Source organism: Blennius ocellaris (genome assembly GCF_963422515.1).
Source record: "Blennius ocellaris genome assembly, chromosome: 13".
Taxonomy (NCBI): Eukaryota; Metazoa; Chordata; class Actinopteri; order Blenniiformes; family Blenniidae; genus Blennius; species Blennius ocellaris.
In genome coordinates this window covers 6,628,033-6,651,821 of record NC_137662.1, presented here as the reverse complement: position 1 = coordinate 6,651,821, position 23,789 = coordinate 6,628,033, and the positions used below count along the sequence as shown (strand labels likewise).

General features: G+C 41.7%; 1 protein-coding gene across 1 annotated transcript in view; it reads right to left on the bottom strand.

Annotated features, from left to right (window-relative positions):
- dntt (deoxynucleotidyltransferase, terminal) overlaps positions 1-22,672 on the bottom strand; it is a gene marked incomplete at both ends in the record, with an annotated part of 107,681 nt that extends 85,009 nt beyond the window's left edge. The window contains 3 exons of the mRNA XM_080507387.1: positions 4,706-4,816; positions 13,166-13,340; positions 22,485-22,672. Of these exons, the coding sequence (XP_080363513.1) occupies positions 4,706-4,816; positions 13,166-13,340; positions 22,485-22,672 (474 nt within the window). The remainder of the gene's footprint in view (positions 1-4,705; positions 4,817-13,165; positions 13,341-22,484) is intronic.
- Between the last annotated feature and the right edge of the window lie 1,117 nt (positions 22,673-23,789).

Genomic DNA, 23,789 nt, shown 5'->3' with positions numbered 1-23,789 from the left:
TATCTTTGCACAAGTTTAAAGCACCGTTTACACAACGTCTCACGTGAAAACATACTGTTTTTGCTCTGTATTCACATGGCAACTTTTTTTCACACAGAAATCTGGGAGTCATGACACTAGAAGCCGCCATTGTTCTTATTGTCCATCTACTTGCATGTGCAGAAGAACTGAACCACAACCACAGTGCGGATGTGCAGTAACAGCGTTACGCTGTGTTACACGTAGACGACGTTTCCATAAAGTTGTGTTTTCAGTGACTCCAAACACCGTTGTCCTGTAAACTGACCCCCCCAAAAATGCAATAACAGTTTTCCGTTGTCACTTGAAAACGTTACTGTGTAAACAGGGGATCAGTGTTGCGTCCGCTATTCTTGAGAAATAAATTTAGTTAAATCAATGTTTTCTGTGAAATTTTGATAATTTGCTCGGTAGTGTGGCGGCCCAGTTTGAAGCCTCTAGCAGGCTGGTGTTGGCTCACGAGCCTTATGTTTGACACTCCTGCTCTAAGGAGCTCTGGGGATCATCAAAAAAATCCAGTTTTAATGCCGGTGGAAGCTTTTTAAAAGTTCCACGTCCCTTCATCCATAGTCATGTCATTCCTCTGTTGGCACACATGCTACTGCGTGCATTCTGCAAAGCTTCTTAAGTTGTATCAATATTGAATAACTGTGAATAAAGCTACTGGAGTCGAGGCAGGATTCCTTGAGTCATCTGCAAATGTTGGACTTTTATTTTTTGCCTATTTAGGACACTGTGACTGCGACACTGTATGTACCAATGTACCGAATGACTAATCTCTGCTTCAATCACAATTACATAATGATTGGTCAAAGACAAATAGCTGTGTTGGATTTTGTACATTGACAAATACATGTATGTGTTGATATTATTGGATTATAAAGAATTAACTGTCAAATTCTTTGAGCATCTTTCTGAGACTTCATGAAGCAGCAGCAGTGATCCATACATCCAGCAATGCAACATCTTGTAATGGTGAAAAACATGGACCTTTTTCAAGATAGAATTTAGATTATCTCCACAATTATGAGCCAAATAATTGGACTCTCTCAGATCAAACTTTGATAAAATGTTGCTTGATAAAAAGATTTTCCACAAAGCCAAAAGATTATATACATACACATGTTTACGTTGTTTTTTTTATATGATGTACAGATTATTTGCTTGAATAGAGCCAAAACATAGACAACAATACTTCAGTTCAGTGTGGCTATACCAATGCATGATTATTTTACACTTTTTTTTAAATGCAAAAGAGCTGTTTCATCAAAAACACAATCCCAAAGGCTTAATTTTACAATTGACTTACTTACTTGTTCTCAATCAGAGGCTAAAAACAATGAGACATGAGAAAACCTATATCATACACCAAACATTAAAAAAGCAGAACTTTATGGGCCAAGGTCGAAGAAGACGAACAGAATGTTGTGATTGTGCCTCTGGTTCTGAATGCACTGAATGTAACAAAGGATTGATGAAGATGGAAGATAACGAAGACATTTTAGGAAGGGAAGTGTTAATCATAGTAAGACTTGAAGTGAGACTGTGAGAGCAGGACAATGAGCCGAAGCTCTCTCTCATCCAGCTGCACAAAGGAAAAGGCTGAGTGTTTCAAAGTGGTGATCAATGACTCTGCAAAGATTCCTGCAGAGTTTAAAAGTGCTGAAATACATATGATTGGGCAACTGATGACTCCCTGGTTGCAAACATGTCTAGTTTCTTCCGATAGTCTAAATACATTTGGGGGTTTTTTTTGGCTTGATTTTACTTGAAATCACTCATAGATGTGAAGGTGAGTGTATGTGATGACCTGTCTCTGTTTGTGCCATCTAGGATGTGGGTAGATATCGCTTTATTGTCATTCATTACATATGCCCACAGGTGCTTACAAGAACAACGTTTTTCTGCACAAGGCTTAAACTAGGCTTTTTTTTCCCCCCAAAAAACAAACAAAAAAACACAGTAAAGGTATAGAAACACACACAAAATAAAGCAGGGATAAAGTGCTAACAATGCAAACAATGATTGTTATTGCACTGGATTTATAATTATTGTACTGGATTACGGCATCATCCTCAAGACCTGACAGCAGACTTATCTGCAGTTCAAGAGTCTTCTGGTCTGAGGAATGAAGCTGTTGTAGCGTACTGCACTGGGATCAGCTGGGATCTGTTCCAGCCCACTGTGACCCGAAATCCAAAATAGCCATACAGTTAGGCTCGCTGTCTGTTTCACATTGGATCGGCAGCCATAACTGTCATTTTTCTTGGTGGTAGAAGTGCTTTGTTACATTTTTGTGACATCGATTGAAGCCGTCTTTCATGGTTCAAAGATTTTGAAATGTTTTTGGTTTTAAGTTTGTTTGGCCTCTCTTGAAGAGAACTTGTATTGTTGGCATTCAGCAACTTTGGCATGTAGCAAGTGCTATACAGAAGTGTTTCTTTCTCAAAATGTTTGTGGAACTGTTCCTGAATTTGTGGCCAACTTAAAAGTATCCCACCTGCTTTGTACAGGACTTGGAGGAAACATTGCATCTCTAAAGTCTCAACCACCAAATACTTTCCATTGTCAGACGCCACATTTACATAAACTAATGAGTTTTTGTTTGAAGCACTTGCTTTTTTGTTCATTTCAGTCATGGTTTGCTTTATGTAGATGACTAAATTACAGGGGAGATGATTACCAACCTCCTAAATTCCTTTCAAGAAACAGAAGCTCAAATAAGGACCTTCATAAAAAGGCACAAAGTAAGACTTGGATGTTTTAAATACACCAGGTCCCCTCAAAAGCTTTTGTCAGTATCTATGGATTCACTGAGATTACATCATTACGGTGCTACAATCAAGTACCTGAGCTGCCACAAGACAGCATCATATCACGTGTCTATTGGCTGACGGCTTTTCTTTTTTTTTTAACTCCTAAACATAGACGTTCCATTCAGTCAAAGAGTGAAGCAACACTTCCTACCCTCCTGCCCATCTCCAATGGTTAGAGTAATTGCCTGCCTCAGTGAAGTGTTACCTGAGCACGGCTGTCTCGGGTCCGCAGCGACGCACAACCTTTCGCTCTAATCAGAAAGTCTCCGATGTGGCTTTATGTGGAGATAATGAGTTAATCATGGGGATAGGGAAATTGAGTGGGATTGCTAATTATGGAGTTAATGCCGTGTAAAGAAGCGAGGGGATAAGAAATTGAGCAGCAGTCCTTTCCCAGGTGAGATGCGTGTGTGTGTGTGTGTTTGTGTGTGTGTGTGTGTGTGTGTGTGTGTGTGTGTGTGTGTGTGTGTGTGTGTGTGTGTGTGTGTGTGTGTGTGTGTGTGTGTGTGCAGGCGTGTGTCCGCATGCGTTTAGTGGGGGGGGGGGGGGGGTAACATCTGTACCGGCTCCTGTGTGTGGACAAACACGTGTCTGTGTGTGTGCACGTGGGTGAATACCTGCACACGTGTTTGCTATCCATTATGAACATTTAGCGTCACCAGGAACTAAAGAGTCATTATAAAACAGATGCATCGCAGAATCTCTTGTAAGCTCTGCTTAATAGGTCTCCATGCTTCTATACACACACACACACACACACACACACACACACACACACACACACACACACACACACACACACACACACACACACACACACACACACACACACACACACACACACACACACACACACACACACACACACACACATACACACGCACCGCAGCAATATTGCACATCCCAGAATGCTTAAATTCTCATTCATGGACAAAAATAGCAAAAAGACAGTGTTTCCAAGGCATTCACAAAAAAGTAAGTGAGGCATGATGCGTCTTCATCGTTCACTTCCTGTTCCTCTTTAGAGACACACTGAATGATTGTTTAGGTTGCAGCAGCACTATTCAACACATTTGGTCTGAAATCGTTACACAACATCAAATGAAAGTCCATCATGGTATCTAGATCCTGTTTACTTGAGAAGATGCATTTAAAGAGAGAAAATGTCACAGAGCTTAATTTCTTGCAAACTCCATGAGACCTGTCAATTCCACTTAATATCTTATCACATCCACTACAAAAATCTGTGGTTATAAACTCCTTCTTTTTCTTGTCAAACTTCAGAAGCACGCTGGTTTGGAAAATATGCAAGTTGGCAACGGGTTTGTTTTTACACTCCCTCTGCACCTGCGTCTTAATTGACAGTGCCGATGCAGCATCATTTTCTCTTTCTTTCACGCTCATCAACACCTTCGCCAATTACCTGCATTGCCATTCCGGGAAGCGGGGTGCTGAGGCTAACCCTTCTAGAATGGCACCATAACCAGCCGCTCGCTGTTCCGCCGCCCCGTCCCCCACCCCCTCAGCCCAACCAGATGGCAGGGTGGGGACGGATCCATCATCGCTTGCAAGGAGTGTCACGTCCGTTGGCCATCTTGGCGTAGTGCTCACGGCGCCCCGGGGCGTGTCCGCGCCAAACCTTTCCCCGCGCCAGAGATCACACACATGTCAGCTGTTGGGCCTCCGATGTGCTGCAGCTGCAGATGCTGCTCATTTGCAGGTTAATGTATTTTGGGGAAGAGTTGTGTCAGAGTGTCGGTGAGTGAAGCGAGCCAGCCGTCCAATTAGCGCAGAACAGATTAGAGGGAGTGATGCCTCTTTCTTTTTTTTTTTCCTCACTGTGCAGTTGTTGTCAAGAGGCGGTTTCTTACCGTGAGAATCGTGTTGTTGTTTGTTGTGGTGGTTCGTCTCTTGCAGGCGTATTGAGAAACCGTGAGCGCAGGATCGGATGAAGTACTTTCTGGCAACTTCGGCAAAGTGTCCTGCGAACAGAAATAATCAGGAAATGATGAACACATGTTCACAGTCATGTCCAACCGTAATAACCATCCATCTTCAAAACATGCTCTATTGGATAGAGCTGAGAGTTTGTCACCAAGCAAATACAAAGAAAGTCACACCCTTATGGGCAATTTAGAATTAGCAAATTATATAAAGTACTTGGAAATTCAGAAGAATTTCAGTCCGATTATGTGATTAAAGGGTGTATGTGACATTAAGAGACGAAACAGAAGTTCTGTGGGTCAAATTTGGCCTACAAAAGGCTCCAATCTGGTCCACCAAACCTCCAAGCAAATGGTAAACATTTTTTAAAGAAAGCATTCATTTTTTAAACTAATAGTGTTTAAAACACACATCACACTAAGACCTGAGCTGAGATATCAGTGATGCTACCAACAAACAACACAACTAATAATAATAATAATAATCTCATGAATTTGTTGTTTTTGAATATCGGTGTCGATTCCCAGGTACCAACTATCTGTACTTTATCGGTTCATATGCGAAAAGTACCGATCCCTAGCCGAGACTACAGTCACGTAATGATGTCACATACCTGAGTCGTTCACAACCACGCCTACATTTTAACCATATTCTCTGTGGTGGGACCGAGCAACAGAGTGGGTGCTGGGTACGCTTTGCTTTCCCGTCACATTCAGTGCAGTGAGAGCGAGGTTTTAGAGCAGCCCAAAGAGGGCTGCCTGGACTCAGTCCTTCACTAACACACAACCAGTCAGGAGCACAATGACTGAGATCGCCACAGCATCTGATACAGCTTCCCAGTGTTGAACAGTGTTTGGTTTTAAGGTGGAGAACAAAAAGCAAAGCGAGACTTCCCTCCAAATCAAGTCCCTGCATGAATCACTCTTCTGTTATCGCGATGTCAGCATGCAGCAGTTAGTGTGCCTCACCAGCTTAGAGCAGGAGAAGGAGAGTCAGGTGAGAGCCTTGGACGCCCAAAAACAACTGATAGAAAGGCCGGCAGCTGAAAGAAAGCTCAAGAGACTTGCAGAAGAGGCAATAGGGCCAGCTGAATGCACTCAGCTTGCCAACAGCAACAAGCATTGGGAGGTGCATTGGAACATGTGGGAGAAAAACGTAGCTGCAAAGAAGGAAGCTCTGTACAAGAAACGCCAGCAGCAAGTCGCCCAGCTGAATTCAGAGCCAAACACTGTGAAAGAGGTGCTGCAGAGCGAACAAACGAACCCATGGCCTCCCAGCTGGAGGAGAAAGGTCGCCCGCTGAAAGAAGCTCTGGTGGCAAAAGACTTAAAGGAGAGGAGATACGGCCGGCTGAAAGCTCTGAGTGACAAGATGAGGGGCGACAGTAATAAACACTTGGAGGTGTGCTAGGATATGACGGAGAAGAAGGTGGCTGTTCATGAGGAAGCTCTCGTCAAGAAACACCAGCAGCAAGTCACCGAGCTGACCGCAGAGAAGGAGGCTCTCTGCAGGAGCTTCAAATCACCCCAGAACACCGAGGCCGAGTCTAATACGCTGCTGGAGGCTTAGGAAGGAGAAGGCGGCAGCAGAGGTCGCCTGTTTAAAAGAGGAGCACCTGCGTGAAAAGGCAGCACTGACCCAGATTAACCTGGAGAATCTGGCCAAGCTCATCAAGGTAGAGATCCAGTTTCAACACTTTGTTTTAGTTTAATTCCAACATTTCACACAACTTTAGCTGTTTTAGTTTAGTTTGCATAAGTACTGTGTGAAATGACAAGTTTCTAATGAATGTTTGTGGTTTTGGTATTCCCTGAATGACCCTGGAGGAGGAGGTCAGGCTGAAGGAGGAGAGTGTCAGGCGGAGAGAGAAGACATCCAAATTGAACACCAAAATTGTTGTGGACACGATCCCCCAGTTGAATGCGCTCACATCTGACCCTAACCCCAGTACACAAGGAGGAAGGAGGATGAAGACGAGAAGGGCAAATGTAAAAAATAAAAAACATGGCAGCACACAGTGCAGCATCTCTGTTTGTAGTGTGCAGGTTCTCCCTTGTGCCTACGTGGGTTTGGTTTCCTTCCACAGTCAAAGGCCTCCTCTTCACATTTCTCTTCCTTTCAGTCAAAACTTAATAAATTCATTCATCTCATTGAATCCTGAAGCTGAGGTTTGCTGTTTGGTAAATTAAGTTAAGAATATGAACTTTTTTCTTTAAATTTCAATCAGCCAGTCCAGTAAATGACACAATGAAAAAAGCGGAATCATTTGTTTGTCATGAGTCACTTGGAATGTCCACTGCTCAACCCATGACATGCATTTGCCTCAAAAACATGGGACCTGATAAAACCTTTTTTTTTGCAGAAAAACAAATTGGTCTTAAAAAAAGAAACAATCATCCAAATGCATTTTGCCTTTTTTCTGCAATGCCCAGATGTTTTTTTACAAGTAGACTGAAATGAATCGAACCTTGAAATAAGAATTAGAAGAAAAATAAGCTTTTTAAAACTAGTATCAGAGGGTACCTGGTAAATATTTATTGGTCACAAGGTCACAACGTGTTTAGCGTATGAAAACTAAAGCAAAGTGACAGGTACAGTATGTGAACTTTATGAATGAGCATGTGGTTTTTGTCTTTTCTACATTTCATATTGTGAATTTGTCCTTCAACCCAAGAAATCCCTTAATATATTCAAAGGCTGTTAATATTGAATACCGGAAAACGGAGGGGGAATTTAAAAAGGGATGAAACCTATTTACTTTATTAAGATAATCATTTTTAAAAACTAAATGCCAAATTATAACTTACAATGATACTATAATCTATAGCAGGCAAGACTTAAAATGATGATTAACCCTTTTTCTTGTCAACTCACTGGATTTGTTTTGATTCCATACCTGGTTAGCAAAACAAATCATGTAAAAAAAATGTGCATTGAATTGCATTAGCTACACTGGTATTGGTGCATCTCTAATAAAATATGGTGAGATAAGAGATTGTTCTCATATATACAGAGTATCACGTCAGCAAACCCCTCATTCTTCATTGATCACCTGCGAAGTGTGTGCACTGTGGAAATGCAAGGTATTTGCACAAAAATGTGATGTAGCACACTTTTTTCTGGACAATTAGTAGATCAGGCCCATAATCTTCAAATTGAAACCACTGCATGGCCACATTAACTCTTTGGAAAACTAGTGTCTGTGATCACATGTCATCACACGGTGCTCAATGTTGAAACTTAACAATGGATTGTAAAAAATATAAACACAGAATTTGAGAATTTTATTGATCCTCTATTCTAAATGAGAGCGGCTTCTAAAACCCATAATCCATGAGACTGCCATGGTGCATTAATGCAGTTGGCATGTGATGCACATCTGTGTGGACTCCATTAATTCTGAACCATATTTGGAGGTTTTGAAGCAACATATGCTGACATCCAGGAGACATCTGTTGCAGGAAAGCCCTTATTTATTCCACCTCAACCACGTTTTGCATGTATTACACCAGCATGGCTTCCCAGTAAAAGAATCCAGGTGCTCATGAGCTGTTCGCTGTCCACACCCATCAACCACTGAACACATTACAAACCCAAAACTCAAGTCTTATATAATCAAAGCCCACCATCTAATTTTGTTTTCATTCACATTATTTAAGAAGTGTATGGAAAGTGGATTTGAACAACTGATAGTTACATTTATTGTTGCAACTTCTTCGAAAACATTTTTTTTTTTTAAATCAGGTTGTCTGTGTTTTTATTTAATGTTTGGGTTCTTCGACCACATGATTTATTTTTTCTAAATAAATATAAAAAAAATACCATCAGATATTTAATAAGTCAATAATAAAGTAAATATCAGCACTTGGTATCGGCGAGTGGCTTAGAGGCTAATTCTTTCTCTCATCCTTTAAAAACAACCCTATTTAAAAGACGTCTTTGACGGTGTTAGTAAGATACAGGGAGAACATGCAAACTCCACAGAAAGTCCCTGAGCCCCGAATGGACCTGGGATTTTTCCTGCCGGGAGGCTACAGCGCTGACTATCAGACTATTATTTGATCCTGAATTGTTGACAGGCTCCCGACGAGGACAAAGCAAGGAGTTCAAATTGAATTACTTAAAAATGCCGCTGTTTGCCTCGGAGAAGTTATTTTCATGACTGTGCGTCTCCAGGGCAACAGGCTAATGACACTCATCTCACAGTCTGGTGGCATCCAAATCCATTACGCTAGCTAACCCGTGGCATTACAAATCTGCTTGCCATCATCCAATTTGCCTCCTGTAAATTGCCTTTTCATTCTATGAAGAAATGGTTCCCCATGTGTAATATATGTGTCAAAAGGATTACCAATGTAATATTAATATTCTCGCAGACAATTAGACATCACAAAAGGGAACATTGTGTCCATAAAATTACCCATGGATTGGGGTGGGAGAGCGATCCGGGGAGGGTGGGAGGGTGGGAGAAGAGGAGGATGAGGAAGATGGAGAGATTGCCACGACGCAGTGTTGACTGGTACTGGAGTGGCGAGAGGAACAGAGGTGCCTCAAAAAAGATAATGAAAAGAGCTCGTACCTCTCACACTGCTGGGCTGAATCAATCAGTGAGGGAGTCAAAAAAAATGTTCATCATTTATTCTCTGCCAGGAGCCTTTTCTGTTCTACCCCCCCCCCCCCCCCCCAAAAAAAAAAGAAGAAATGGAATAACTTTAAATACATTTCACGGCACAATTTTTCTGCCAATCAAAAAGTGCAACTGCCTTAGAAACTCCCTAACTGTGTTCCATCTAAATACAACAGGCGGTGAAGTGTGGGCTGGCTTCTCCAGCACTTTTCCACCTCGTCTGGCGTTTATTTAATCCAATATGGGATTGTTGGCCCACAGAGACAAACTGTCTGTGCATCAGCATGCAGAGGTTGATTTTCCCCCCCATCTGGGCCCAGTTATTATAACCATGTGGAAGCTCTCAGGCTGATCTCGCGCCCAACTCCCTTTCCAACCTTTGCTTGCGTGTCGCTTCACTTCTCCAAGCGGATGCTATTTAATGCACCAAAGGTTTGAAGCAATTAGCCAAGAGGGCTTTTCATACCCCACATTGGATCGTGAAATCAGTCACAAAGAAATTTTAAGTTCAAAACACTCATCCGTTTAAAACAAAAAAAAAAGTTCTGCAAGCCATTTAAAATGATCACTTGATTGTCGTTATGACTTGGCATCCGTTTACCCCACTGAAACACACAGTTTTTGTGCTTCGTGTTTAACAGCAACATTCTGAAAATGACCCTTTGCACGGAAACTCCAGAAACACAGAAAAACAGTTTAGTTTTCATGTTGGGCCACTAGTGGGTGCTGTTTGTTTTTGTAATGAAAGAAAGCACACACATGATTGAAATCACAAGAGACCTTTCCTCCTGTGAAAAAAGGAGTACAGTTCAATAGTAAACCAAACTTTGTCCCATTTAGTCCACAACATATTGCAGTGGCAATATGGAGAGCAAAGAAGCCCAAACATGTCTGTCCCTGGCAGCATCCTCCAGCTCCTCTGGAAGGATCAGTTGCTCTCAGACCAATTGATATTATAAACTCTCCAGCGAGTCCTGGGTCTTCTCCAGGTTATCCTCCATAAGTAGCCTACATTAGGTGAAAACCATTTCTCAATGCAGAGTAGCAGCAGCTCTGCCTTGAAGCCCAATTTACGCGTTTTCAGGGAAAATTCATTATTTTTGCGTTTCCATTCCAGAAAAATGTCACATTTACACAACATTTTGAAAATGATGTCTGTCATGTAGTTAGCATGTCAGGCCGTGAATTGACACTGTTGGTTGAATTGGCACACAAGACCAATATGCTATAAACATTTTCAATTGATAGTACACCGACATTCGTATGGACAGAGGATGAAGTGAGTGCTATGGTGGGTGACTCTCAGTGGCAACACTACCAATATGGACCATAAAACTAAAGTATGGCCTGGGAGTCATGACACTCTGGAAGCTGCCATGTTTGTTATTCTTCATCTACTTGCGTATGTGCAGAAGAACCTTTTACCACAGCCATGGTGCTCATGTGCAGTAGGAGTAGCACCACTGCCGTGTAAACTGACACCGACAATCAACGAAAGTTTTGCATTTTCACTTGAAATTGTTGTCGTGTGAACTGGCCCTTTGTCTCTCCTGGCCTCTCCTCAGGCCCGTCGATCTTTAGAGGGAAGTCAGTTCTGCAGCTTTTATCCTCCATCTTTCTTTTAGTCGTGAACCGAAGTTATAAGTCAAGAGAAACTGTTGAGACAAATGCTCCCATTAATGCGAAACAGTCTTCATGAAGCAGAGAGAGACAGCGGCTCCATAACTGTTTTTATGTGAGACAAAAGCAACAAGCTTCAGTTATTAGTTTCAATGTACGAACAACGGTACAATTAGCTGTGGGAAATCTAGTTTTAATTCCACACTTGTAGTGGTTAGCACTCCGCAGCTACACAGATGACCACACTGTTTCACCCCAGGCTGGAGGAGGGGGGACTTTTCTGTGCAGAGTTTAAAGGTGGTCCAAGAATATGCATTGATGTTGATCTGTTACAGTGAAATTGATCGTAGACGTAGTGGTTTTCCAATTGTCAGCTCTGATCAATTTAAGCCCCCTGTAATCCTAAACTGGATGAAACAGTTTAACAGAGGTAAATTGCATGACTTTCTGCTTTAAAAATGTGTCTTCTAATAAAATAATTTGTTTTAATCTCCACTTATACCTTTTGTTACCATGACATCTTGCTGAGTTTAAGTTGTGGGTCTTTTCTTTATATGAGCTGCCACCTTTGCCAGGTCTCCCATCCAAAATAGATCGTCATCTCAATGGTGCTTTTTAGTGTAGGTGAACTCAAGACTGTATCTGATGCACTTTCAGCACATCTGCAGAGAGGAAAGACATCACTCACTCCTGCACTGTCCCTCCATCCACATTAATGCCTCTCACGTAGGCCAACGAGTTCACACAAGTGAGTTAATGAAATCCACTCGGGCCATCGAGCGGGGCAAAGGTCACCAAGGTTCCCACCTCCTGAGGGGAATCTTCTTGTCCCCTCACACCCACTCAATAACCACCAATTCTCCGTTCGTCTCCCAGACTTTCCAAGTTAAAAGCAGGTGCATTTTCACGACCCAAATCCTCAGCAATCAGTTCCACTTTCGCTACTTTGGCACACGCTATTCTTACATCTTGCCACATCTCCACTTAAACGGGCTGAACAGGCTGTCTGCAAACCAAGAACTAATGGAAAACATTACATTTCAATGGGTTTAATACTTAAAATCCTTCCCTGACTTGCTGTCGAATATTTATGATGGTAAAACACATTGCATCACCAGACTATCATGAGACGCCCGCAGGCAAATGTGCCCAAGAAGTAAACCCGTTTCGGGAATCTTTTATCTCTACATGGTAGCTCCTTAAATGGATTTATTTCTCATAAAAATCTACTGGAAGTGGCGCGCACATAAATGCCACTCTCGCGTTACCTCGCCGGCTTCGACGAGGGGCCGCATCACAAAACAAGCACAGAAGTGGGCTTGCGGTTACCGGGAGAGACGGGTCGATAAATGTCAGCATGGCATCATTAACCCTCTCCGCTAATGATGCAGCCAATTTTTTTTTTGTGTGTGTGTGTGTGTGTGTGTGTGGAAGGTGAGAAGGCAATTTTCCTTGTGACCGCGAATACAGTTCCAGGCTGTTCTGAGGAAATGTCGATTGACTCGAGCAAACTAGAGAGAATTTTTTTTTTTCTCTGTTGTGGAAGGAAAAGGAAGACGACATATTTCTTTATTTTGGATCCATATGTTGGAAAGCCCTGGTAGCACCGTTCATGGGGGAGAATATGTGAGCGTCTGTGAGCTGGTGTATGCATCTCTGTTAGTGTGCCGCTCAGAGCCCTGACATCCAGCTGATGGGTTCATTTGACACTCCCACGCAATATGGAGGATGTTTCTCTCGCTATCAGCGAGGTGAAGTGTGCTGCGACGAGCAGAGACAGAGAAAGGGAGAGTCAGATGTGTCCTCTTTTTAAGAGCCACCTGTCAGGGGGGAGGGCTGGCATTATAGATGTACAGAAGGAAAACAAAAACAAAAAACAGAGGCGATATGCATGGCAAGCAGCAGAATGTACTGAGTACTGCTTCTCTGTAAATTCATAAGAAGTGTTAAATAACTGTTTCTTCAGAGTCTGTGTTTGGCTGTAGTGCCATCTAGTGCTGACCCTTTATCTGTAGAGATATTTCTGAACACACACACACACACACACACACACACACACACACACACACACACACACACACACACACACACACACACACACACACACACACACACACACAGACGTACATACACATACACACCTCAATGAGGTGTCTGGTCTCCACAGCAACAGGTTTTCCCTCTCTCATGCTGTCAGTGAACCAGCTGATGCCCAGCAGGTGCATCGTGGGTAGATTCTTCACGCCGTGTCCTCTCAGCCACGTCCAAAGACACGAAGCCTGGCAATTCTCAGACACCACGTGAGTGACCTCATCACTGCGGACAAGGGAGAAGAGGAGCTGTCAAGGACTCTTTCAAACATGATGGTGTTGTCTTCATTAAAGTTGAGGTATATTCTCTCAGTCCTGCATTAAGAAAGTAGACTTTTTCCTCTTCACACGGGTCTGGTATTTTTTAAAAACGAATTTGTAATCTTTAAAATTATATTTCTAAAAAAAGACCCACACTTTTAACTGTATTTTAACTTTTTAAACTAACAAGAATTTAGTTTTAAATTTGTGTTTTGTGTTGTTATAATAAAGGATAATATAGGAGACCAGATCCTTCCAAAACGACGCAGAATCTTCAAACTAGCAGTTGGATTGTTTGTAACATTTAGATTATCACCATACCCCAATACTTTAAACTACATCTAGACATTTTGAAAATCATATATGCATTTAAAGAGGGCTGGTTCAAAGAATACTGTTTTTTTTTGTTGGGATTATGGGTATCTAAAAGTATGGGTCTAGTTTAAAGAGTCTGGATTTACTTTAAGTCAATTAACCGACACTGAGAGACTCTCTGTGAACTCTCACATCCAAGTGCTCAGATAAGCGTCTCAGGCTTCACCGTTTGCTACCAACTTAACCAGCAAATAGCTAACATTTAAAATTCACCATGCTCTTGCAATCAGATACTAACGTCTCGTATTGTCTCTATTACGACTATGACTGTTTGAAGGGAAACCCGTTTACACACCCAAAATATTTCAAGTGAGTTCAAAAAGATTCATTATGTTCTTTTGTGATGGTGCTGAAAAGGCTTGAGCAGCAACCAAGGTAACACTCTTTCAAAACCGTTCCGACACTGTCTGTGTAAATGCAGGAAAATGCAACTTGCCTGCAACCCCGCTACTGAGCATGTGCACCATGGCCGTTCTTCTGCACATGTACAAGTAGATGAACAGTAACGACAGTAGTGGCCTCCAGAGTGTCATGACTCTCAGTCCATATTCTCCTGGGACTTAGAAGATTTATAGTTGAGGGACTCATAAAAACGATTCAACTTTGTCGTCCATATATACAAATGTAAGTGTACTCCCATTGTTAATGTTTATGGCATATATAGTTCTCTGTGTGTATGTGTATGTGGTTTCATTACAAAAACAATTAACTGCACCCACTAGTGGCCCTACATGAAAACTGCATCGATTTCAGCAAACACTGTTTTCAACACATTGCCATGTAAACACTAAATGTTTATGCCAAAACACAAATTCCTTGGTATTTTTTTTTTTTGCAAATGTTCGTCAAACCATAATACAGCCTCCTCTGTTTGTTATTGGTGTTAATTTATTAAAACAAAAAACAATTAGGAAATATTATAACAGAATTTCTTGAATCTAGATCAGACCCGACATTTCATTTTGAAGACTCCTGCTTTGTATGCTCATAAAAGCTGGTCCGTTTGGCTTCACTGTGATGTTTTGGCAGAAGCTCCACGATGTAGCCCACAGGGAGGGGAGGGGCATAAAGTTTGACTTAATATTTCTATTGGCAGTGGATTTCGTGAAGGCCCTCGAGCACTGAACAAATAATCAGACACTTGACTTGTTTTATGATCAGAGAAAAGGAGAAAATTTGATGTGAAAATATTTTAATAATAACCTTTCAACAATTATTTGTCACAGCTCAGGAGATAACAAATAGCCTGAAGACACAAGAGACAAATATGAGCAATTTATTCTTCATTTGATGAGGCCTTTAGGATTTAGTTATTTAAGTTATTTGGTGATCATAATGCCTTCCTCATTCTTTTTAGTGCTTGCAATTATCCTGAGCATCTACATGAAGATGAGCAGCTGAAACAGTCAAACAGAGGAAATGCTGCCATGCTGTGAAAATCTGTTCTGGACACAGTCGGCCTTTGATCAGCCTGTTGGTTTTCACTTTTGGAAGGGAAAGGAGGGTATCACTGACAGGAACAGGGCAAGAGAGAGAGACGGCTCCAGAGAGTTCTCCATATCAAAGCCCATTGACTTTAGCCCGTCCTTGTGTCTGAGCTCCGAGTCTCACTTATTCTGGGAAGTACAATCTGGTGCTGGGCTCACTTTCTTGCTCATTTGCATGTCAGCCTGCCGTTTTGCATTCTGTGCCGCTCACACATTAAGATAAGCTTCCAAAATTTCAGGGAAAGATTATATCTAGGTAAACATTGCTCCAAGAGAGAGTTTCTTTTTCTTTTTTTGATTCCCCTCCCTTATGATCTTCAGTCTTGTTCCAACATAGCAACTCAAACCCTCATGACTTTCGAGGGGATTCATCAGCCATATCTCTGTGACTGTGCTCCGGCAACTGTTCACACCGCAAGCTTTTTAAGCATTTGGAGATAATGGTTGTTTTCCTTAGATATCTCATTGTTCCTCACTGCCAATGCCTTCATGCTTAGGAGGATTCTTTCAAGCCATGGACTATCAGTGGCCATACTGGTAGCAGATAGAGGCTTCGTTTTGCCTGCGATTTGGCCAATTAGGCCTCAGCCTGAGCTCTGCTGGGACCTTCCTTAAGGAGTCTTTCCACTGATTTACTCCCGCCGGGAGAGGAAGAGGAGGGGCATGCTGAGGGTAATTATGCACGGCTGGGCGCCCTGATTGGGTACGGTAGTTAGACGCAGTGGCAGGAAGCAGAGCAGAGGAGGGACGTGAGAAAAAGTCTGCTCCGAGTGTCTCAGCAGAGATGAAGGAGGCACCGGTTGAGTGACTTCAGCTATCAAAAGGTGGAGAGAGGCACTGAGGGTCTGCAGTGATTGTTGTTTACCCTGTCGATCCCCGAACAGCTAAAGCATGGCTGCAATATTGAGATCCCAGCTGCATTACAAAATCACCACTTTGCAACCATGCAGTCTTTGCCAAGGTCGAGACAGGAGAGTTTTTGTTAGGTAGATCTAGTTAATGAGAACTTCCAATCAAACAATTCAGGGCATTGCAGGAGCATCCAGGATTTTACATCTATGAGGATCCTCAGTCAATTAGGTCACGATAAATCTAATTCCTTCACATTGGCAGCAGGAGATAATTTTAAGTGAGTGAGAATCTTAACCAGAAGGCTTCATCTGAACTCATGACAGGCAGGTAGAACGTTAGAAGACCTTCAGAACTTGAAGTCCGTCCTTTACCTTCGTGAAACTTGGTCTTCTCTTTTAAATCTAATTGGTGAGAACATCAGGCATACCATTATGACCACTGACAAGTTGAATAACACTGAGTTTCTCTGGATCAGCGGTCAGTATATATTAGACGGCAATGAAACATTTTTCTCCAAAGCTGGACAAGCACAAGAATTTTGATGATTAAATAACGTCTCACATCTTTCAGGGCTTGAATGATGCACTGCTCACATTTTGTTACAAGTTACCAAAGCTACATTCAGTGTTCTATAGCAGCGGGTCCCAAAGAGACACTGAGGCATTAGAACTTTGTGATAACCAACGTTACAGTGAACTTCATTAAAAATCTGACCTGCCAAGGTCAACCTTGTTTTTTTGCTGTGTGAGGAGATGAGCTCTGACCATGGAACTGTTTTACAGCAAGCCATGATTATTCCCTCTTTCAGAGAGGCGCTTGCTTTTTAAGAGGTTTTTTAACACAGAGAGGAAATTCTTTTGAACATATTTGATCATTTCTCTCTGAATGTAATTTGATCAGATTGATTGTCATTTTTATTTGGTAAAAAGACGTGCAGCATGGGTATAGGTGAGTGTGTATATATGTATGTTTGTATGGTGGAACCCCTGAAATGTTGATATTTCAATAAGCGTGTGCTGGTAGAAAACGTTTGAACCAGAAGAGTCCTCAATGCCTCAGTGGATCAGGGTTGTTCTGCAGCAAAGAGTCCTGCACGATGTTATAATTGGTGTATATATCCAGCCTGTAAAAAAAAGTATTTTCTTTATCATTTCTATCAACTTTAACCATCAAGTTCTCTTTCTGCATTGGAAATGGGCTGCCTCGTGTTTCTCTGCAACATTCCGATTTCCAGCATGGAACTCAAAATCAGAGCCAGATTAGAAGCTGTGTCGTTGCTGTTGCAGCTGATAAAACCACACCCATGTTGTCCTGATAAAGTGAACTAGCCAACAAATAAATAATTCACAAAGTTCTCAAAAGTGTGCAAATTGCTGCTGATTTATTATGAATATTCAAATTTACACTCAAAAGTGAGTTTTTCTTCTTGCTTCTAAGGTTGGATGTCTGAGACGTCCCTTTTCAGTCCGTTTGGGCTCGCTCACAATCTTCCTGACCTTTAACCTGCACTGTTTGTCACTAGCTATTGTTTGAAAAATACCTGAGTATTTGCATATCCATGATTTTTTTTTTTTTTAATTAACGCCTAACAGTATGGGAGAGCAGAGTTCATGTTGCTATTTTTAACAATAAGTTTCACACATGTTATGTGTACAGAAATGAGTGACTGTATTTAATTTTTGCACACTTTTCAATTTAATGTAGAACATTTCAAACATATTTATTTACCGTTGTGGATTTTTTTTAGAAGTAATATTGTATATCATATATTTCAAATTTTATTGTGAATGCTTTTTATTCTTTTTGCGACATTTTGTTAAGACTGCACGGATCAATTCAGAGATTCATTATTCTGATCAGTTGAATGTGATACAGCAGTAGCAGATACGTTTGTCGGAGCAACAGTCGGATTAGTCATCATCTCTAATATCACAGTCACATACCAATTTATTGAAAAGAGATTAAAAAAACAGATTTACTGCCAAGTACTTGTTTTCTTTCACCAAACAGGAGTTACAACTGGTGTTAATGTTGTAACAAACGATATAGTTTGGACTCAGCAGGACAAAATAAATGCTATCGTATGGAGGATCTCCAGAGACGTTTCTCAGCCTCACAGGAAATGGACACAAACACAGACACCTGGATAAACAAAAGAGCCTTCTTAAATCTAGATCCCGAATCAAAAACAAATTTCACTCACAGAACAAAGACAGAGTCCAGATCTCAAACAAAATAACAACCAAACGTCGGGACAGATGGCGGTGAAAAGACTGTGAGAAAAGCAAGACTTACTGGAAGATCAACAGAAAGAATGACAGATGGACCAACGAGAAGACAAGGTGAGACAGGCGCTCATAGGAGAGGTAAACAAGACACAGCTGGAACAATCAGGGGCGAGGCTAATCAAATCAAGAACACACACCAGGGGGAGCCAGGCGATCCAGACACCGGAGGGAATCACACAAAGACTGAATGGAAAAGTACAGAGAAACAGGGAAGTCAAGATCTTTGAAGCATCGCAGCATAATAGTGCATAAAGTGAAACAAGCAGCACAAGGAAATCGATTGGATGAGAACTGAGGAGTGAGAGACTCCTGGAAAACACACATGAAAAGAATAAAACAATAAACAATGCCAGTACAGAAATTAGTCAAAAGGAAATTACTTATAAGGCAGTTTAAGTCCAGTTTTGTGTGCCAGCTGTACCCTGATGTGTCTTCTGCATTAATGCGATTGGGGCTCCCCTTTATGTTGCATGTTCTGAATCAAAGTGTCAAACTGAAACACTGTGTAAAAGAACACAGAATTAAACCACTCTGACCAGTAGGGTTTAGCCTTTCATGTTCAAAGTTTGTCCAATCGTTGTTTCGTTGCCTCACAATAATAATATTGATCGTTTCATTCCGAAGGCCAACCGATCCCTACTCCATGAGCTGCCATGTTCTACTGTTGAGATTGCAATGTGATTGTTAGTTTGCAAGAGACACTTATTTGATAAACTTCAACAAACATGTCCCAAAGCTTCTGCGTTGCAGAAACACCCAGAGCTCAAAAGCGAGAGTTTCATTCCATTGAGACCTGCCAGTAAGCCTGATGGATAACACTTGATTTCTCTAAAGCACATGTGTTGAACTCCGCGCGCGCGGATGTGCGTGTGCGTGCGACCACATGCTCAAGGCATAAGACTTGTGTACGACTAGATCTGGGAGGTGTTGCGATCAAACTGCTGCTGATATCAGTTTTGTCGGCTTGCAGAATTAATGTCAGTTTGAGGCGGGCACGCTCCACTTCCTGACGTTGGTTTCAAACAATTGTATCAAGCCAAGTGTAACCGTAGGAGCGCTCAAGCTGTGTTTCTGGGAATGCTGCCACGGCCAAGCTGGCGCACGGCTGGCAGCCCCCCCCCACACACACACACACACACACACACACACAGGGTTTCTGCTTGTGAGACCCATTTGCCTTTTTTTTTGTTTGTTTTGAGAGAAGCTAAATCATATGGTAAAATTCAAACAGTTTGTACCTGAAATGTCTTGGAACAAAAAAGCAAAAAGGTCAACTTTTTGTTTTCTGTTTTTAAAGAAAAAAGGTTGCGTCAACAGTATCGCCGGCCTCAAAGGAACCTGACACTGAAGCGTCGTCGGTGTCAAGCGGGGGACCTTCTGCTGCGCTCACAGTTTGGGATTTTAAAGATACTTCCAATTAGAGACGGGAAAAAAAGAGACTGCACGCTGCTTCCATAATTACCGCACAATAGATGATTCATCGTGGCGCAGAACGAGCAATACAGAACATCACATCTTAAGTGCGACTTAACAAAAAGAAAACAGAAAAACTCTTACCAATCTCATTAAAAAAAAAAGTTTCTGTGTGTGCTTTGTTACCTTTCCTCTAATGGCGGAAGCTTCCTCGCTGCTGTCATAGAGACGATTTCTGAACCTCTTTGTCCTTTACTTAAACATATTTGTGTTGGAGCTGTGAATTACGACTGGGGGGGGGGGGGGGGGGGTTGTCCACTGAGGTGAGGCAGAGGCAGGATGAATGTCCTAATCTTTCTTAATTATCCGTTCTCAAGACTGTAGTGCTTCTCCAATTACCTACCAGGACAATACATTCTGCAATTAGAAAAACAGCACAAGTCTCAATGCAAATGGAAGTGTGAGTGTAAATATCTCTGTGAGGATTTATTTTTTCTCCATCTTCTCCATTCGTTTTTCATGTGTGATGTGTGAAACAACACAAAAATACTCCAATAGGTCCGCATTCAAACTGTAGCTACAAACTAGTTTAAAGCCAAATAATAATTGTGCAGTAGAAAGAAAATATGAAATCACCAACACTACTTAGTTTGGTAATTTATGCATCGCTGGAGAAAAAAAATCCATCGGAAAGGCTAAATGTATGAATAATGGTTTGTAAAATGGCTTTATAACAGTTGTTTCCAGCATGACTTTACTTATTGGTGACTCTCAACTATAAAACTATAAAGTCGCAGGAGAATATGAACTGGGAGTCGCGACACTTTAGAGGCCAACGTTGTTCCTAATGTCCGTCTTCTTGCACATGTGCAGAAGAACTATATACTATTTACACAGAGTCATTTTCAAAAACTTGCCTTCTCAGTGGCTCCGAGCACTGCGCAAACAAAAACACAACAGAAGTTTTCTGTTTTCACTTGAAAACGCCGTCTAAACCAGTGCACAGAGATACTTGTATCTATTAACTGATTGTTCTCCATTTGCAGTTAAACACTGTGCACTAAAATTAGAATCCGGATCGAGAGTTATAAATAACACTGAGACTGTATTGAATGATTACAAAACTAACATGAACTTGGAAGTGAAACATATTTAATGAGCTCAGTTCAGCTGTGGTCCGAACAACATCCCAGACAGAAGCCCGTGCCTTCAAATGGCAGCTATTTCCTTTTTTTATATATATAGATAGGCTATTTTGAAAGACGGAAGTTATTGTACTAATTTACATTTGCTTACATGTTTTTTATATCATGGATAAGTGCCAATTTGATTTTACTTTTTTCAGGACGTTTGTTTGAAATCAATCCAAAGTGAGTCAGTATTGTAATATTAACTGATCTGATGGAAGGTAACTGAAGTTCAAATCTAAGCAGTGAAATTGACTTTATTTAAGAATTAAGAAATTGCACATTCAATGAAAGAACATGGTATAAATAATTTTGTTGCAGTCATTAGGCATGGATTGTTAATCAGTCCCACAATAGAAATACATACATTCATTTCTCTCAAACATGGAAGCCATAAATATACATTATTAGACAGCTTGTTTTTGTCAATTACTTAACCTTAAATTGTAGAAAAATCATGTTAATTACATTTTGAGACGAGTGGCACTATTTTCTGCGACCGTGCTGTGAATGCATAGTAGCAGCTTTTTCTGAAAAGTTGTGTTTTTCTCCATTTGCATCGTGGCGAAGTGGGAGTGTTTTCAAAAAAGTGCTTTTTCAGTGACTCCGAGCATTTTTGTTGCGTAAACAAACACCCAAAATGCAACGGAAGTTTGACATCTTTCATAAAACAGTGGTCGTCATGACAAAACAAACTTGTATAAAGCTGAGGCTTACTGCTGGTGGGCAGAACAAGGAGAGACAGCGGCTCAGCAACATGTAAAACGGCAACTAATCCATCTATTGAGAGCAAATTGGGCTTCAGTGACATTTCGACATGTGGACAGGCAGACATGAGTATAAAAACCTACAACCTTCCAATTGGGAGACGGCTAATCGAGCCACAGCCGCCTGTACCACAAAAGTGAAAGTGACTGTGAACCGTGTTAATGATATTACATCAGCAATGAGAGATCAAATTGTGTGAACACTGAATTTAGTAATCAGGTTGATGGTTTTAAAGCGTCAAAAATATTTAGTTTCATAACTTCTGGTCCATGTAACCAGAGCTACTGTTACATCTTTTGTAGTCACATGTGCCGGTGGACAAGGTGCATGAATATCTTCTCGTCAAGTATGTCTGTACCAGATAGACGTCTGCAGTGCCAGTTTTGGTTTTGCTTTGTTTTGAATTGGAAAGGAAGTCAATGCAGATTTAACAACCTCATACTAATATATAATTCACAGCGCTGCGTCCCAAAATCAGAAATAGCTGTTTATTTGGGCTTCTGAAATGAGTGTTTGCCAGGCTGCTGGACTACTTTAGCCCCCCATTTCACAATAATTACAATGCAGGCTTGAAAGTCAAATGACGAGGTCAGGCCGCTCTATCTGTCACCGAAAATACAGCAAAATGCTCCCTCATCCACCTCCATTGTGCTCTTCCACTCAGCCAAGCTTTTAGGAGCCGAGCCCGGTTCAGTCAGCGAGCAGCAAAAAAGTCAAAGCGTTTTTTTTCCCCCCAAACCTGAGTACGTCTTCCACCACGAAGCCCTTCGACCTGGCCAGCTGGGTCAGAAAGCTTCTCCTGCTGCGACCCATTTTCCTCTCCACCAGGTAGAGTCTCACACCCTGGAACCTCGTGTCTTCACGCCTGGGAACGTCGCCCGCGCCCTCCGGCCTCGGCTTCTTCCTCGCAGCACGAGCACGGATCATCTTTCCAGAAAGATAGTTCTTCGCCTGAATGTCTGCTTTTGAGGGACTTTTAAACTTCACTTCCATTCATGAAAAAAAAAAAAAAAAAAAAAAAAACACACACACCCGTCACTGTTTATCTGGAACTAGTTGCACTCGCTGTTTTTCATTTGCCAAACAGTGTGTCGGTTGGAGCAGCGTTGGTGAGAGGTGGCAGACAGGAAAAGCCTCTGCCAACAGGTGCTGAGGATTTGGTGTTTACCAAGAACCACCTGCCAAGATCTAATGATTGAGCATGTGCTAGAAAATAACAGCAACATTTAAAAAAAAAAAGATAGAAGTGCACTGTTGGCGAGGTATTATTCACTTCCAAAAGTTGTTTAGCAAACACGCTCTGGAGACGGAGGTAAACACCACCTGAGTCGGTGGTTTCTTCAGAAAAATATGCTCCAAACTTTTCACAGGAATGTTTTTGTCACGGTTTTTTTTGTGTTTTTCTCGTCTTCTTTGCAGGAATCGAGCGTCACTCGAGGGAGACTCCTGAATTCTGGTCACCTCGCAAACCCCCCCCCAGCTGTCCTGCCATGTCCGGTTCGTCTCGCCACTCACCGTCTCATTATGTCCGGACCGAGGCTGCACCATCTGGTCCATCGCTTTAATTAGCTCACTGCCCAAACCCAGAGTCTTTGTAGGGATTTTTCCCTCCGTCTCCCTCCCGGGGCTCCACAAGCTCACCCACTCTTACAAGTACTATACAGGCCAACCCACTAACTTTAGCTGCATGCGTTTCAGAGATATGGCATAGACGTACTAAAAATAGATTCACCTTGATGAGCTCATCCTCTTCTTTTGTTTTCACAAGTAATTGCAGCACGAGAGCGTGGCGTTGTTTTAAACTCTCGCTTTGCAGAGGTCAGCAATGTGAGCGAAAAGCTTTAAATGGGCCTCTGCTGTAATTATCTCTTATAATGCTTCTGCTTCAGTACACCAAACAGCAATGATTTGTTGATTTAGAAAGGGGAAGAGGGTAAAATCATTACAGACCGTGATTCTACATCTAATTACCATGGCCTCTGTGCGCTTCTTCACTTTATTAAGCACACCTTGCTTCTGTCTGCCAGACAGAAATTATTACACG